At 31.0% G+C, this 15,230-nt stretch overlaps 1 protein-coding gene across 1 annotated transcript; it reads right to left on the bottom strand.

Moving 5' to 3' along the window:
- Window positions 1–3,394: 3,394 nt before the first annotated feature.
- LOC107923137 (translocase of chloroplast 159, chloroplastic-like) lies at window positions 3,395–5,624 on the bottom strand. The gene has a single exon (XM_016853351.2). It carries the CDS (start codon window positions 5,612–5,614, stop codon window positions 3,395–3,397), a length of 2,220 nt encoding a protein of 739 aa, XP_016708840.2. The 5' UTR covers window positions 5,615–5,624.
- Between the last annotated feature and the right edge of the window lie 9,606 nt (window positions 5,625–15,230).

The raw sequence follows: 15,230 nt of genomic DNA, 5'->3' as shown, positions 1-15,230 counted from the left end.
AAGTCAGACACATGTTCAAATTAATATATAACTTAAAACTTGTCCTATCTTCAAAAAGTTATAAATGACACTTGACTTCACGAATCCAAACACTTGCAAATTCTTATAATAGTCTAAGTCTCCATGTAATACAATTAACAAATGCAAATGTAAACTTTCCAATATTTAAACCATGTTGGCAATACGATGCTACTAAGTCGAAAATCACAAGCTTCACGAAAATGCCCTTAACTTACGCATTGTAAGCAACTAACACGTGATCTCAACGAAATCAACAAGTACTTAAGGATAAACCTACTTATCCTATTCATTAATACTGTTGAGCCCCAAATAAGCATGTCATACAAAGTTCATTTCAACCACATTTTAGTGCTACTAACCGATTTATCCAATTTTACTGGAAAAAATAGGGTAATTACCTTTTGGATTCATTTAAATCACATTTTTTCAACACATTCAGTAACATACTTATATTCATTTAGTATCACAATTTTTCTAATCCCCTAACATGTTAGAATAAGAAGAGTAAGAGTATCCAAGGGTACTTACCTTTTGGATGCATTTTTACTCAATCCCTAGCTTCCTAACACTTGATTCCATCCACAAACAATCTTGAAACTCTATTTATCAATATTTCCTCATTTTTTCCATACACAAAATATAATGACAAACCAAAAAAATGAGCTTTCCAAGCTTTCTCAAAACAATTAAACCCAAATATCAAGCTAGGAGAGTTATAAAAACACCATTCTTACCTTTATGAAGATTCTCTCTCTAGATTCTATTTTCTCTTTCAATACCCATGAAAACCCTTGCTAAAATAAAGATTTTGAGATGGAAATGAGTTTAGGAGGTTTTTTTTCTAAGTGATTTTAGCAATATCTCAATGTGAGTTATGACATTTTTGAGTAAATTTTAAGGAAAATGTGACACCCTACACTTGACCAAACTTAGATCTGAATGTGTGGCATCACAGTACGTTGCCAAAGCAATTCAATTTAACTTGACATAACTTAACAAATTTAAATTGATAACTATCATTCGAAACAATAAACTCGTTCAATATAATTAATTACATATATTTATAGTACATAAGAATCTATTTCATCTAATTATGGGGTCATGGTAAATTAATTTTAGAGTTAAGACTCAAATCCAAACTAAAATGTCAAATTTCAAGCATGTGTCTCGAGACAATAGACTTCATGTCTTGTGACAAGCTTCATTTTTAGTTTTGATATTTATAATTCGATGTAATCATGTCTAGAGACAAGGTCCCTCAAGTCTCGAGACTTGGCCTCGAGACAGACCTCCCTTATTTTTTTATTTTTGTTTCTATGTTTGGATGTCCCTAGACTTGGAGTAGGGTTCTATTTAGATTCAATGTACTTCTACATTGAAACAAATGCCACTTGTCTCGAGCCCAACATACAATTTTCTCGAAACTTAATAGTTATATCTCGAGACTTTCGGCTCTTGAATACAACGATTAAACAATTTTTTATAACAATCTCAAGATATGTTCTATATGTCTTGTGACTCAATGGTCAAATGGTAAAATTTTTGCACATTTAAGTGTTTAAATCCTTAACCAAAAGAACCTAAAACATACCTCAAATCATACCCATTAATACCACCTATTAAAAGCACATTCAATCACAACCAATTCATACCTTCCAACGCATCATTACTAAACCAATACATTCAAACTCGCATAATCAAGCATATTTAATTAATAATCAAATGATAAAATCTAACCAACATAATATTAGGTCAACTACCAAAAATACCATAACATTAACTTAGGCTACAAGCCTACTAACTTAGGTACATAACATATAATCTCAGAACCACAAATATACATATAAAATAGGATCATAATGGCTTTCGAGTTTAGCTGGAAAATTAGATGCTTGCCCGTGAAACTTGTATAGCTTTTATCCAAGATCTTCCTTAAGCAAGCTAGTGGACGGAAATGGTGGAACGGAAAGGAAATAAAATTGTTCCTTCTTTCCTTCAGAAACGGTGGAAGAGATGAAAGAAAGATGATGGTTTTTTTATTTTTCATTTCTCTCTCCCACTAACTCAAATATATATAGGTAATTAGCATGTTAACTCCAATTAATCAACTAATCTAATAACTTATATTATGATATTAGTTAGTGGACCATGATGACAAATTCTCTTAATTAATTAACCATTATCCTAAATTTTAAATAGTTTAATTACTAATATAACCTTAATTTAATTGTAATTTAAGACATTTGCAATTTTAAAAATCTATTTCCTTCCATTTAATCACTAATCAAATTAGTCCATGTACTATTTTTATTAATTGATTTAATTCAATAATACTTAGGGCACGTTTGGTTCGCTGTATTGGATTAGAGGTGTATTGGATTAGAGGTGTATTGGATTAGAGGTGTAATGGAATAGATGTGTAATAGCAAATCAACTGTTTGGTTGAATGTAATGGAATAGAGGCGTAATAGTAAAACTGTGTTTGGTTGAATGTAATAGAGGTGTAATAGCATAATGGAGAAAACTAAAATGACCAGAATACCCTTAGCATAAATTTGTTTTGGTAAATGATTATTGTTATTGTTATTTAAATTTTAATAAGATTATTTATTATCAAAATAAATAATTTAATCATATTTAAACATAATTATTATTTAATATATTTTAATTAAAATATATAATTTAATAAAATTCTTAATAATTAGCAGAAATTTGTTTTGGTAAATTATTTTATTTAAATTTTAATAAGATTATTAATATCAATAATAAATAATTTACTCATATTTAAACATAATTATTATTAAATATATTTTAATTAAAATATATAATTTAATAAAATTCTTAATAATTAATATTCTTATATGAATTTACTCAAATCATAATATATGATACTGTAAAATATAAATTAAAATAATAATTATTAAATATATTTTAATTAAAATATATAATTTAATAAAATTCTAATAATCAATATTCTTATATGAATTTACTAAAATCATAATATATGATACTATAAAATATAATTGAAATAATTAATATTAAATATATTTTAATTAAAATATATGATTTAATAAAATTTAAAATAATTATCTAGATTCAAATTTAAGAATTATTTACATGAACAAAAATATAATATTTGTTTCTAAGTTAATTATTTTAATAAAATAATTAAATATTTATATAACGGTGTTCTCATCTTTTGGTATTTTTATATGCAATTTTAAAGATTGAATCCAAACTTAAAAGAATATTTATTTGTAAGCATTTCACTGGTTTACTTCAACTCAATTATTGATTAATTTTTAATAAACATAAATTCAATCACTAATTCTCTTGGCTCCTCTGTTTCAATATATGAAACATGACTCAATCACTAATCCTCATAACTCAAAGGTGAGCCAGATAGTCCATCAGGGGGTGCAGAAGCAGCATGAGTCAAAGCAACTATGGCATTTTTCCAGAAAGAGGAGCCAAGAGAATTAGTGATTGATCTTAACAATGGCAGATCATTAAGATCCCGGGTCTGGCTGTCCAACCGATCAACATAGACTACAACATCGGGGGGACACTTCTTTATGTATTGCTTTATAGAAGCTAGGACCTTGTGATTGGCACCTTGCTCCATGGCAGAAGATTTCAAACCTGGGGTATCAATGATTCTCAGTTTAACACCATCTACCATTCCAGTAATCTCTTTCACTACTGTAGTGGCAGGTTCAAATGCATGAATTGAGGTCTTTGACTTACCAAAGATTGAATTTATTGTGGCACTCTTGCCCACCCCAATCTTCCCAAGCACAAGCATGTTTATGGAGAAGCTTAAATCATCTTTACCCTCTGTTTCAAGTTCCAAAGCTTTCCTCTTCGCAGAATCAACACTAAACAGTTCACTGGTTTGTCTCCTTGCAACATGTGCCAGTCTATAAAGAACCTGTGCTGCTAAAGAATCTTCAGTAGAAAGTCCGAGCCTTTGAAGAATCCTCAAAAATTTGACTCTTATAAGCTGTAACTTTTCCAATTTTATTTTATCTTCTTCTGTCAAGTTGTTGTCAGAATCTCCCCTACTTGTTACAGCAGGACTAAATATGTTAGGCCTGTTTGATCGAGGTGCGGATGTTGCATTTTGCAGTGAGGATCCTAAGCCTGCAGGACGTTCAACAGTGAAAAGCCTAGATCCATCTTGAGAGGTTATAGTAATGTTGCCGCCATCAGAGCCAGCACCAGTTGCTGCTTTCAAGAGGGCTGCCAAAGCAGCAGAATCAAATAACTCCTTCCCCTCTCCTTCTTCATCCGTATCCCCTTCTTCATCTGAATCAATAGCATTTGTCTGTATATGATTATAAGAAGTATCAGCACCCGAGTGAGAACCAATGGCAGATCCTCGTTCTAGCTCCTCCAAGAATTGCTTAGCAGCTTCAGCATTCTTAAAGAACATACTTTCAGCCTCTCCATCAGTCTCTGAGCCTTCATTCTGATGCTGCTTCTCTTCCATTTCACCTTCAAAACTAACTTTTCCAGCCACTGTAGTTTGCTCCACTGACTCAGGCCAATGAGATTCTTCTCCTGGCAGGGTTACTGACCTTTTGCTTTGAGAATCACTATCTAAATTCTCTGTTTCATGAGCTGCCATTATTTCTGTAGGTTGAGCAGAACTATCCTTTGCCTGAATTCCATCTCCACCCCCTCCATCTACTTTCTCAGCAAATGCTTGTTCCAAAATATCTATGATCTCCTCATCTTTGAGATCATTTAGCTCAGTCCCAGAATTGTCTTTACCAAGCATAACCCCACTGGCAATATCAGCTTTATTCTCAGCATCAACAGCCAACTCGTCTCCGCCGGAAAACTTCGAACCATCAGCATGATTCAAGCCGTTATCCAAGCTCGCATTATCGTCAACTGGAACCACCTCTGTCTCCTTCATCACCAATGTCTCAATGCCTAAAGCAGCTCCAGTCAAAGGTTTCGCATCGACAGCCAACTCCTCTTCGCCAGAAAATTTCGAACCATCGACTTCAACTACCTGATGATCTACTGTTTCTACAATCATAGGATTGAAACCCTTAGCTCCACCATCTAACACCAAATTATTCTCAAAAATCCCAATTCTACCTTCCTCTCCACTTTCCATTGATAAAACAGATTGGTCGACTTCTCCAATGGAACCCATTTCCACCTTATCGTCCTTTTCCCCATTACCAACACTATCAACATCAACCTTCCCCATCAAACCCTCACCTCTATATTCCTCTAAACCATTATCGCCATCCCCAAACGAGTCCTCATTCAAAATCACATTCGAACCATCAGAACCAACAAAAGGGGCATCACTAACATCCCTCACGGTCGGAATTACTTCATCAGGGTCAGCCATAAATGGCCTCTCGGGTACTGTTTCAAACTTCCCCTCACCATTCTCGTTACTATCATTAGTTTTACCATTCCCATTATCTTCCAAAGTACGTTCACTTACTGAACTAGTTACAAACTCAGAATCATCATTCGAAGTTAAAGAAGAAGAAGAGGAAGAAGAACCTGGAGAGGTAGAGAGCGACTGAGAAGTGATTTCCGGGGCAGAAAGCAAGGCGTCCATGGTTGAAAGAGAGGAAGGGGAGATAGAGAGAATTGGGTTTTAGGATATGGAATGAATTTTGAGTGGCACACAGAGGGAGCAAATCGGCAGAAAGGGTAAAACAGGGAGGGGAAACCGAAGGGGCAACTAATCTGCAGAAAAGAGGGGGATTAGAAATCGGTGGTTTTCACCGATTAGGAAGGTAAAGGATTACACCCGTATTAGAAATACATCAAACCAAACGATGGAATACAGTCGCATTAGGTGGGGCCCACCGATTAGGGGTGTATTGGCTATGCCAATACACCCAACCAAACATGGTGTTAATTATTTAATCTCTCATATTCATACTTGACTCATAATTATTATATTTTAAATTATTTATTAATTTCAAAATTAAATTTTACGACACTGTTAAGAATTAAGTCGTTACAGAAAAAAGCAAGAAAGGAAGAAAAGGGAGAGATAGCTCCCATGGTGGGGCATGATCCGCTGGAACATTGAAGGGAGAGCTTATAGGGGGTTTCCTCCTCTCATCCTTTCTCTTATTTAAAATCCACATAAGTGGGCCCAAAGCCCACATACAAAATTTCCAAGCCCAAAATATATAATTTGTGGCACAAAATAAATTCTATACATCAAAAGTATTATCCAAATAATATTTGCATCATAAATTCTTAATAAATAACAGAAATATCTTTGTAGGGTCAAATTATTTTTTATCTCTTTTATGCTTCTAAGCACAATTTCTTCACAACAATTAGTTATAAATCAACTAAAATTTTATAAGTCCCATTTAATGCTTAATACACATCTTTGGGTACTTAAAATTTTACTTTTTCCCTTTTCTCACTAAATTTAATAAATTTACAGTTTAATCATTATATTATCAAATCTTTTCAATTTAATCCTAAAAATGATTTTCATCTTACTAATATATATTCCAACTTATCCTTACGCATATGAAGCAATACTAACTCTTTTTTTATATTTTGATAAAATTACACTTTAGTCTTCAAACTTTTTAAAATTTGTAATTTTGTCCATCATGTTGTCACTTCCAAAATTGTTTTCACTAATTTAATTTAAAAAATAACTTTATTTTCTTAAGAATTCCATTATTTAAAAAATTTTCTATTTTCTCGTAAATTTATTATATTCATTATCGAAATAGTACTTCGTGTCTAATAAAAAAAATTGAGGTGTTAAATATCATTCATGGAAATGGAATAAAATAAAATAATGTTAAATCTATTAATTGCTCTTAAATAGCATTAAATTAAACTGAATGGGCATCGGGAAAAAAGACTTAATTTTGTCAGCTTTGTTATAGTTGGAGCTGGTAAACTTTTCAAAGTACAATTTGGTACAAGTAGACGGTAATTAACTAGATCAACTAGCTAGCTTTAATGGCTATAAGCCTCGATCCAATTCAGTTGGGTGAGCTTTTATTGAACTTCCTATTCGAAAGGTACACCATATATGTCAAACCAACTCAAAAGTCTCAGATACAACACTGCAACAATCACAATTCTGATACAACAATTCCTAAATGCATGTCACGTTTGGTCTCACAAACTTGCAGCCTCTTGAAACCAAACCCAAATTGACACCAATTTGTTTGCAAGGTTTGGAGGAGATAAAATAGAAGAGATTATAAAAACAAAGGAATACTATTATATCCCTACTTTGGTAGGGAAACGTGATATGACATAAGGTGATATGCAAATAACCTAATTCTAGGAACAATATTTTAGTGATCCTTTGTGATGATCTTCTACTTAGGACAATTCATAGATGACCCTTTGTGAATCTTATCGAAACTATCTTAGAGACAATTCACTACGAACTTTCCGTGAGGATCATTGAAGAACCACTAAGGCCTAACAACATTGTACAATCACAAGAATGAGAATGTCATAGCAAGATCACACAATGCACTATATAGTGACAACTGACCTGTAATGACCTTGCCACTTAGCCACTTAGCCAACCATATAGTCATGCTTACTTTTCGTACTGTTGGTTATGAGGCACTACAGGACAATGGGGTAACCCTTTATATATGCCATAGAGTAAGAGAGACAGGGAATCTCCTTTTTTTCCCAAGAAAAACCTAAGTATCAGCCTAACTTCCTCCTCCTCCTCCTTTTCCTCCTTTCCCTTGAAGCCTGTTATAGGTAAACTAGTCCTCCTACATCCACCATCTTCTCCTCCTTATCATCCCTTGTTAAAATTTTGTATCAACAATCTAGCTTAAAAATAAATGAATATATATATATTAAAATGTATACAATTGAATCAAAATCAAAGTTCATCTATCACAATTTTGATATTTCGTAGTCCAAACCAAATGCCTTCCATCTAAATCAATTTGATTCATTGATTTTAAAATTTTTTTAAAAAAAATTATAAACACTTTGAAGTTTTCTCTTATTTGATTGAACCAAAACATTTTCCAAAAAATATTTTTCTAAATTTTCTATGTTTGATAAGGGTTTAAAAAAAAGTCAACTAAAAAATTGATAATAATAAATGGGAAAAAGAGTATTATTTCCTTAAAACAAAGTTCTTGTATTGCATTGTGTTCATGTGTAAATATAATGTTTATCCTTTTGTAGTATTATGGTATTTTGTAATATAAACTAAGAGAAGGGATTATACAAAACTGTGGTTCCACGTCATAACAAATCAGATTTTTTTCTTAATTTTTAGTATTTTTATTTGGATTTAAATTTTTTCAAGAGGAAAAAACTGGAAATCAAGAGAAAATCTGATTTGTTATGTTCCTATTGGGAAGGGATAGGAATGAGGTGAAATTATAGTTTCATACAATCCTTTCTCCCTAAATCAAATACCATTAGTTTACATTGATTTAATTAATTAGTTTTAAAATTTTTCTAAAAAAAGGGATTTTTATAAACATTTTGAAGTTTCTTTCATTAATTTAAAGGTAAAATATTTATTTTTATAATATAAATTAAATAAAAAATAAAATTCAATTCGATAGAATTTAATTCAATTTAAATAATTATAATTTTTAACTTTTGAACCGCAAACTCAATCAAACCAAAATGGGATTCAATATTCAATTTAATAAAACCCAATGGAAAGGAATCAAGCACTATGATTCGACTCGGTTTTTTATTTTTTATTTTAGTTTTCTTGCTGGGTCCTATCTTCGCTCTTCATTTAACCTGCTCTGCTCTGCAATTCTTAACTAAAAGGTTTTCAATGGCTTAAGCCTGAAGGCTTGTATACGTATCAGGCTTTGGTTTATATAACATTGGATTTGGGCCCTGCTCTGAGACAAAGGATTGGTTAGGCTTTGTCCTTCGGTTCTAGTGCATCCAAATCTTGCTAAATTTTTTTATTTTCGCTGTTTTTACTTTAAACAAATATTTTTATTTTTATTTTTCATGTCCGTTTATAGTTCATGTTCGGAGTTTATGATTGATAGAAATATACTACTGCAAAACAAAATCGTTAGCTCTGATTGAAAAATAAATCAAGCATAAATAAAGAAAAGAATCATTGTGCCGTAAAAAGACCACTGCCTTAAAAGTAAATTCGTCTTGATCGATGTAATCGTGCAGTGAACTTCGCTCCTCAAGGTTAACATAGAATTTCAATATTCATACACTCGAATAACTCGAATAAGGAAGGTGGAACACAATTGGTATTGCTCTTCCCTGAAGAATCGAGAAATAAGATAAAAACAAAGCTTTTAAAGTTGGTTGAAAAACTTGGCCAAAAAAACCACACTAAATTTAATTCTCAAGAAAGGCCGGAGGGATTACAGACAATCCCGCTTAAGATCCAATCTCCTAAACAAAATTTTTCTCTAATATAATTTTTGTAAAATACCATAGTATTAAAGAAAAGAAGAATGAGAGAAGCTCTGGTTTGTTGCTGTATAAAATGTGAAAGATGGACTGCTATATATATTGTTATTTGGAGCGTAAAATACGTAGGAGCAAGATAGTAAAAACTGTAGCATCAGTTTTGAAATTGACCCATATATTAAGCCTTTATCCCAATTACTTAATAAGATAATAAAGAAGACTATAAATAAATTTTTTTAATAGCTTATACTAACCACTGTGGTATACACCCACTTTACATTACTAATATTATGGCTGCCCTTAATGTTCGAATCTATATTTTTTTTATACCTAATCATTTGTTGGTTAAATATTTATATTTTAGCACGTATTATAATTATTGTCCCAAATACAAATGGCAGTGAAATATAGTCACATCTTCATTATATATCCTTGGCCAGCCATGTGAAGGTCATTACAACTTGTTGAATGGTGGAGCTAACATGAATTGATCCAATCATTCTGGCCTTGGGGGTATCTGCGTTGTTGCATGGTGTTAACCGATCAAGTTTACTAGCTTCACCACTACATCGTTTCTTACAAAAATCATTAGGTTTTTAGTATAAGAGTAGATTCCTAGTCATTTCAATGCCTCCCAATCTTTGGGACAAAATTCACTACAGCAAATTTCAACTATTGTCTGAAACTAACAAATGTCTGCAAATTGACATTGACATTGACGTCCTAGAGATAACATCAAAGTAGGAACAGTTCAATATGCAGTAACACTCAAACACAATCATTATATTTGGACAAACCGATCGAATAAATAAAAATGAAAATCATGATCTTTTGTACTAACACCATCCACTAGATATGACCTTCATGCATAGAAGCATTTCAATTAAGTGGATGACATGATTTTGATCTTTATTCCTTTACCAAAAAGTACGTTATAATACGTCATTGAAAAGGAGGCGTAGCAGGGCAATATATATAAATATAATATAATATAATATGACCACTTGTTGTATGCTTGCAGGCCATGCTTTGAAATGGCAGTGATCTCAGGCAGGGTCCAACAACAGTTTGATTAGTGGTTTGGACTTTGGCCGTTGATTAGACGTGAGACATCTAGTCTTAAAAGGACCAAATAAATTCAAGGAGAGAATATGGTTCAAGTAACTCAAAACTCTTATAGCCACAAGATGGGATAATTCTGATATTTAATTGGACGGCTTCATTATTCTTTGGCTAAGAAACAGAGCATTTGGCATCTGGAATTTTCAAGAGACTTTTCTTGGGGGCATAACATAAAAGGAATAAAGCATGCATATCGTATAGCAATATTTTTAACCAATGGATTAGCTTACTTGCTTTTGCCCTACTATATTATTGAAGAATTATTATGAGATAGAGTATGTTTAATTTTTTTTTTTTAAATTATTTTCAAATTTGGTGGGCAATAGGATATTATTATTATTATTATTATTATTATTATTATTATTTACATTATTTTGATGAAAGGAATATTGTTATTGTGTGAAAGTGGATTTTGGCAATTGGCATGGGACAGGCAGCATCAAACATGGAAAATAATTATAATTAAAATTAAAATTTATTACGATCAAATAATTAGGTGGTAGTGTGAAAAAAAATGGCCTTCACTTGAACACCAATCAAATATAAAATTAAACTTTCAATATATTTAAATAAAAACTATAATTAAAATATTTATAATTTTCAGTACTTATTTTTTTATTCATCAAACAATATTTATGTGAGTATATTTATATTTGGAGTCTTTTCAAAAAATAATTTGCAGTTATATTAATACATATAATTACAAATAATTAAATAATTAAATCAATTTAAACTATATAATTAAAAACAACACTTTTACACACTCAAATTTAAAATCTCAAAATTTTCAAAAAAATCAACTTAAAATTTTTATTTATATATTATTTCTCTCGTAATTGTTTTCAAACTAAGATTGTTTGGGGATTATTTTTTATAATTTTTTTAAATGTTGAAATCTTTCATTTCTTACTAGAACTAAAAGAATTTAAAATCTCATTATTTGGTGATGATGATATGACCCTGCAATGTAGTCGAAACCATTATCTTATCATTTGGTAATGATGAAATAACCTTTCAAGTAGGGGCAAAGTCAGAAAAATTTTTTAAGGGGGCCGGATGAAATTTTAATTTTCTATAGTTTATATCTTTATAATTTGTAAAGAATTAAATCAAATTTTTATAATTTTAGGGGGGGCAAAGTGCAATTTTACCTTTACTAATTTAAAATTTTTAAAAAATTTAAAAGGCCAAAAATATAATTTTACATTTTAGGGGGACCGGGCCCATGCCAACCCCCACTAACTACGCCCCTGCTTTTCAAGGACCTGAATACTTACTAGTGTCATGGTCATGTTAATATTTTACAAGATTCCTCCTAGAACTTTATAATTGCATTGCTATATATATAACTTTAAATAGTCTGACCTCAACACTCATGAGTGTCAATGTCATGTTTGTTATTCTGTTTATTTCCCTTCCATTAACTCTAGTATATGTGTTCCAAAAACTACGCAAATACTTGCTACATATCCATTTCAAATACGTAAGTATTTGCATCTTAAACACCTTAAACCCACTCCAATTATTCTCAAAATTTATTACAATTCATTTTATCATGAATGTTTTTTTTTCTTTATCATTGTTATGTAGTTAGTGTAATTAAAATTCTCATAAGTTATTAAAAATTATTAATTTTTATATGTTTGTAAATTAAAAAATTCTTGATAACATACCTATAAGTTTTTTTTCTAGTTTTATGTTATTAATGTTGTTACTATTTGTTGAATATGTTATATGTTATTTTTTTTATTGTAGAAAATTAGTGGGTAAAAGTACTATAGTATCCATTGGATTATACTTCAAGTTGCATTTTGACCACCTTACTGAAAAATAAGAGTAAAATTATCCCGGTACTACATTACGGAGCTAAATGAAAATGGTTCATCTATTAATTTTTTTTTATCTATTTCTTCTATTAAGTGTTGATGTGACATCATAATAGGTAGATAGCACATTCTTATAAAGAAAATACAACGAGAACTGATGGTCATGGCTCAAGATGGTAACTGAAACATATTACCACCAATTGCTTCTATCATAGTTTTGGTGAGTTGCCTAACCAATAGGTGAACCCAACCACTTGTTTATGGTATGTTTTTTATTCAACACATCGCACACAATATCATGAATGAGTATTGTAATAAAGAATTGTACACATTCCAACAAGTAGTTGGAAAAAATGGAAGTGGAAGCGGAAGTGGAAGCGAATTTCTTTCTTAGGTATTTGGATCAACTTCAAATTTGGGAGTCAAAATTATAGGGTGACTTTTACCTGAATACCATTCCTGGTCCAAACATGATTATACTTAAACTATAAAAGAGATGAGGACACTTGTAATTATAATAAAAACTAAAAGAATTGTGCCGATAAATCTTAAACTTATGTATGTAACCTTAATATAAAAAAATTTCTTATACAGATTGTTGGTTTTATTCAATTATTAAATATTTTGGTTGAACAAGGTATGAGCTTAGGAGACCTCGATTTCATGATAAATTGATACTTATATGTGTAGCACATGATGCTGCGGGAGGTTGGCATGAAAACAACCTGATGGAGCAGTAGGTGTAGTCATATGATAAAGAGCAACACTATGATCGTATGACAACAAGCCCTATAGAATGTGTTAATGTGGTGTTGAAGTCCATTCATATCATTTGTCCATTGTCACACTAGTTGAATCGACATAGTACAAGTTTAATGGACATTTTGTCAAAAGAAAGAAGAATCAAGTTGACATGATAGAAGCAAAATATATTTTCTACGAAAGCGTTACGCAAAAAATCACTGTCAAATATAGGGCTGTTAACTTTAATTGTGTAATTGTTTTTTTCCATTCAAATTACATACACATTTAGGGTTAAAAAAATTGTTGGTCTGAGTCTAAAGAGTGACACCAAGGTTTATTTAGAATCGATTATGATGATAGGTGGTGTAATTGTGACCATATTTAAGTAAAAAGATACTCATATTCACATGTGATTATTGCATATAATAAATAAATATCTATCGTATAAAATACGTGAATAATATTTCCTATTTGATCATATAATCAATATTTATCGACTTGAGTTTCAACTACTCCCAATAAGAAGTATTGGGCGTTGAGCTCACTAGTATATAAATTGTACTCAAATCTGCAATTATATAGAAATTGAATAGATGGACCTTAATTAACCTGAATATGCATATTTGAAACAACAATATTAGGTAGACTTGCAAACACTCATTCAAAGTCGGGGTCGACTTGTATCATATCCAATGTTGGCGTTTGTATTAAAGAAGGAGTTCGATAAGTTCAGCTAGTTATGTAGGTTGGGTATGTTCGTCTGCTTTGAGAGGGTTAGGTAGCTTGGGCACGCTATCGCATATTTCTTTGTTCACCAGGTTTAGCAGTCGTGGTAGGATCAGCACGCGCTGGCATATTTCTCTTTTTTACGACTCAATTTTATCTGTTCATCTAGAAACTAAGGATGTTGTCCTTACTGATATAGATATTAATTGTTGATTGCGGATATTAAACCAATCTAATAAGATATATATGGATGATGGAAATTACCATCCATAATGAATGCAACTTGACAGGTATACTGAAGATGAACAGCTCAATGCGCATACTCTGACTACGAATAACATCCGGTTGTGCTCGATATTGGAACACAAACAAAAATTATGAAACTTATCAAGGTTTATCAAATTTGACGGAATGTCTTGGATCATCCCCAACTGTTATAAAATTTAGACACTATGATGAGTGGCAAAGTAAGAATTTTCTTTTTTTTTTAGGCACGATTAAATTATATATTTTTATAAGAGTAAAAATACAATTTTACTATTATATTTGCATATATTTTTTATAATTTTTAGGAGGGCTAAATGAAAATTTTATTATTTTGAAAGCTAAATTAAAATTTTACTATGCATTAACTAACATTTTTATAAATTTTGAGAGATTTAAAGCATACTTTCCCATTCAAGGGGCTATGACCCCTCCTTCACCCCTAACTATAATGGCACTCAATGATGGAGATGCATATAAGAAGTGTGCACACTTTAAAATCATTATGCATTCATGCATCTGTCGATAGTATAATAATAATTTCATGATTCAAATACGAAAAAACTAAAATAAGAAATTGTATTTAATCACTATCAATAATAAAAATTTATCAAATGTTAAATATAAATAATTAAAACCATTAACAATTAAATAAATTATTTAACATAAAACATCACATAATTCACTAAAAATACGTTAAATAAAAAAAAAGTCAACTTAGTAGAGGGGAAACAGCGAAATGGTGTGTTTTATTGAGAAACACCACTATTAAGCTTGTGCAAGAATTATGTCTTGTTTGTAGCACTACAATTGCAGTACTAATTAATGTTACTTGGGCTTAAAACTTAAAAGGAATATACTTTTAAAAATTATAATTATATATTAGCTGTAGTACTTTATTATGAAATTATATAATTTGTAATATATGTTTTGAGGTTGTGTAATATCGTGTTTCGTCTTGTTGTATTAGACATCCATTTTAATAGTGATTGTGAGAGCTTGAAATTCGGGTTAATTGCTGCTTCAACAGCAGACAGCTGCATGCATGCATACGAAATTTCCTACATTATTACGATAATTAATCTGCTGACTGAGCATGAAGCCGGCATC

Source organism: Gossypium hirsutum, chromosome A11 (genome assembly GCF_007990345.1).
Source record: "Gossypium hirsutum isolate 1008001.06 chromosome A11, Gossypium_hirsutum_v2.1, whole genome shotgun sequence".
In the NCBI taxonomy this organism is placed as follows: Eukaryota; Viridiplantae; Streptophyta; class Magnoliopsida; order Malvales; family Malvaceae; genus Gossypium; species Gossypium hirsutum.
The sequence above is the reverse complement of the archived record's forward strand: the minus strand, read 5'-3'. Positions and strand labels throughout refer to the sequence as shown.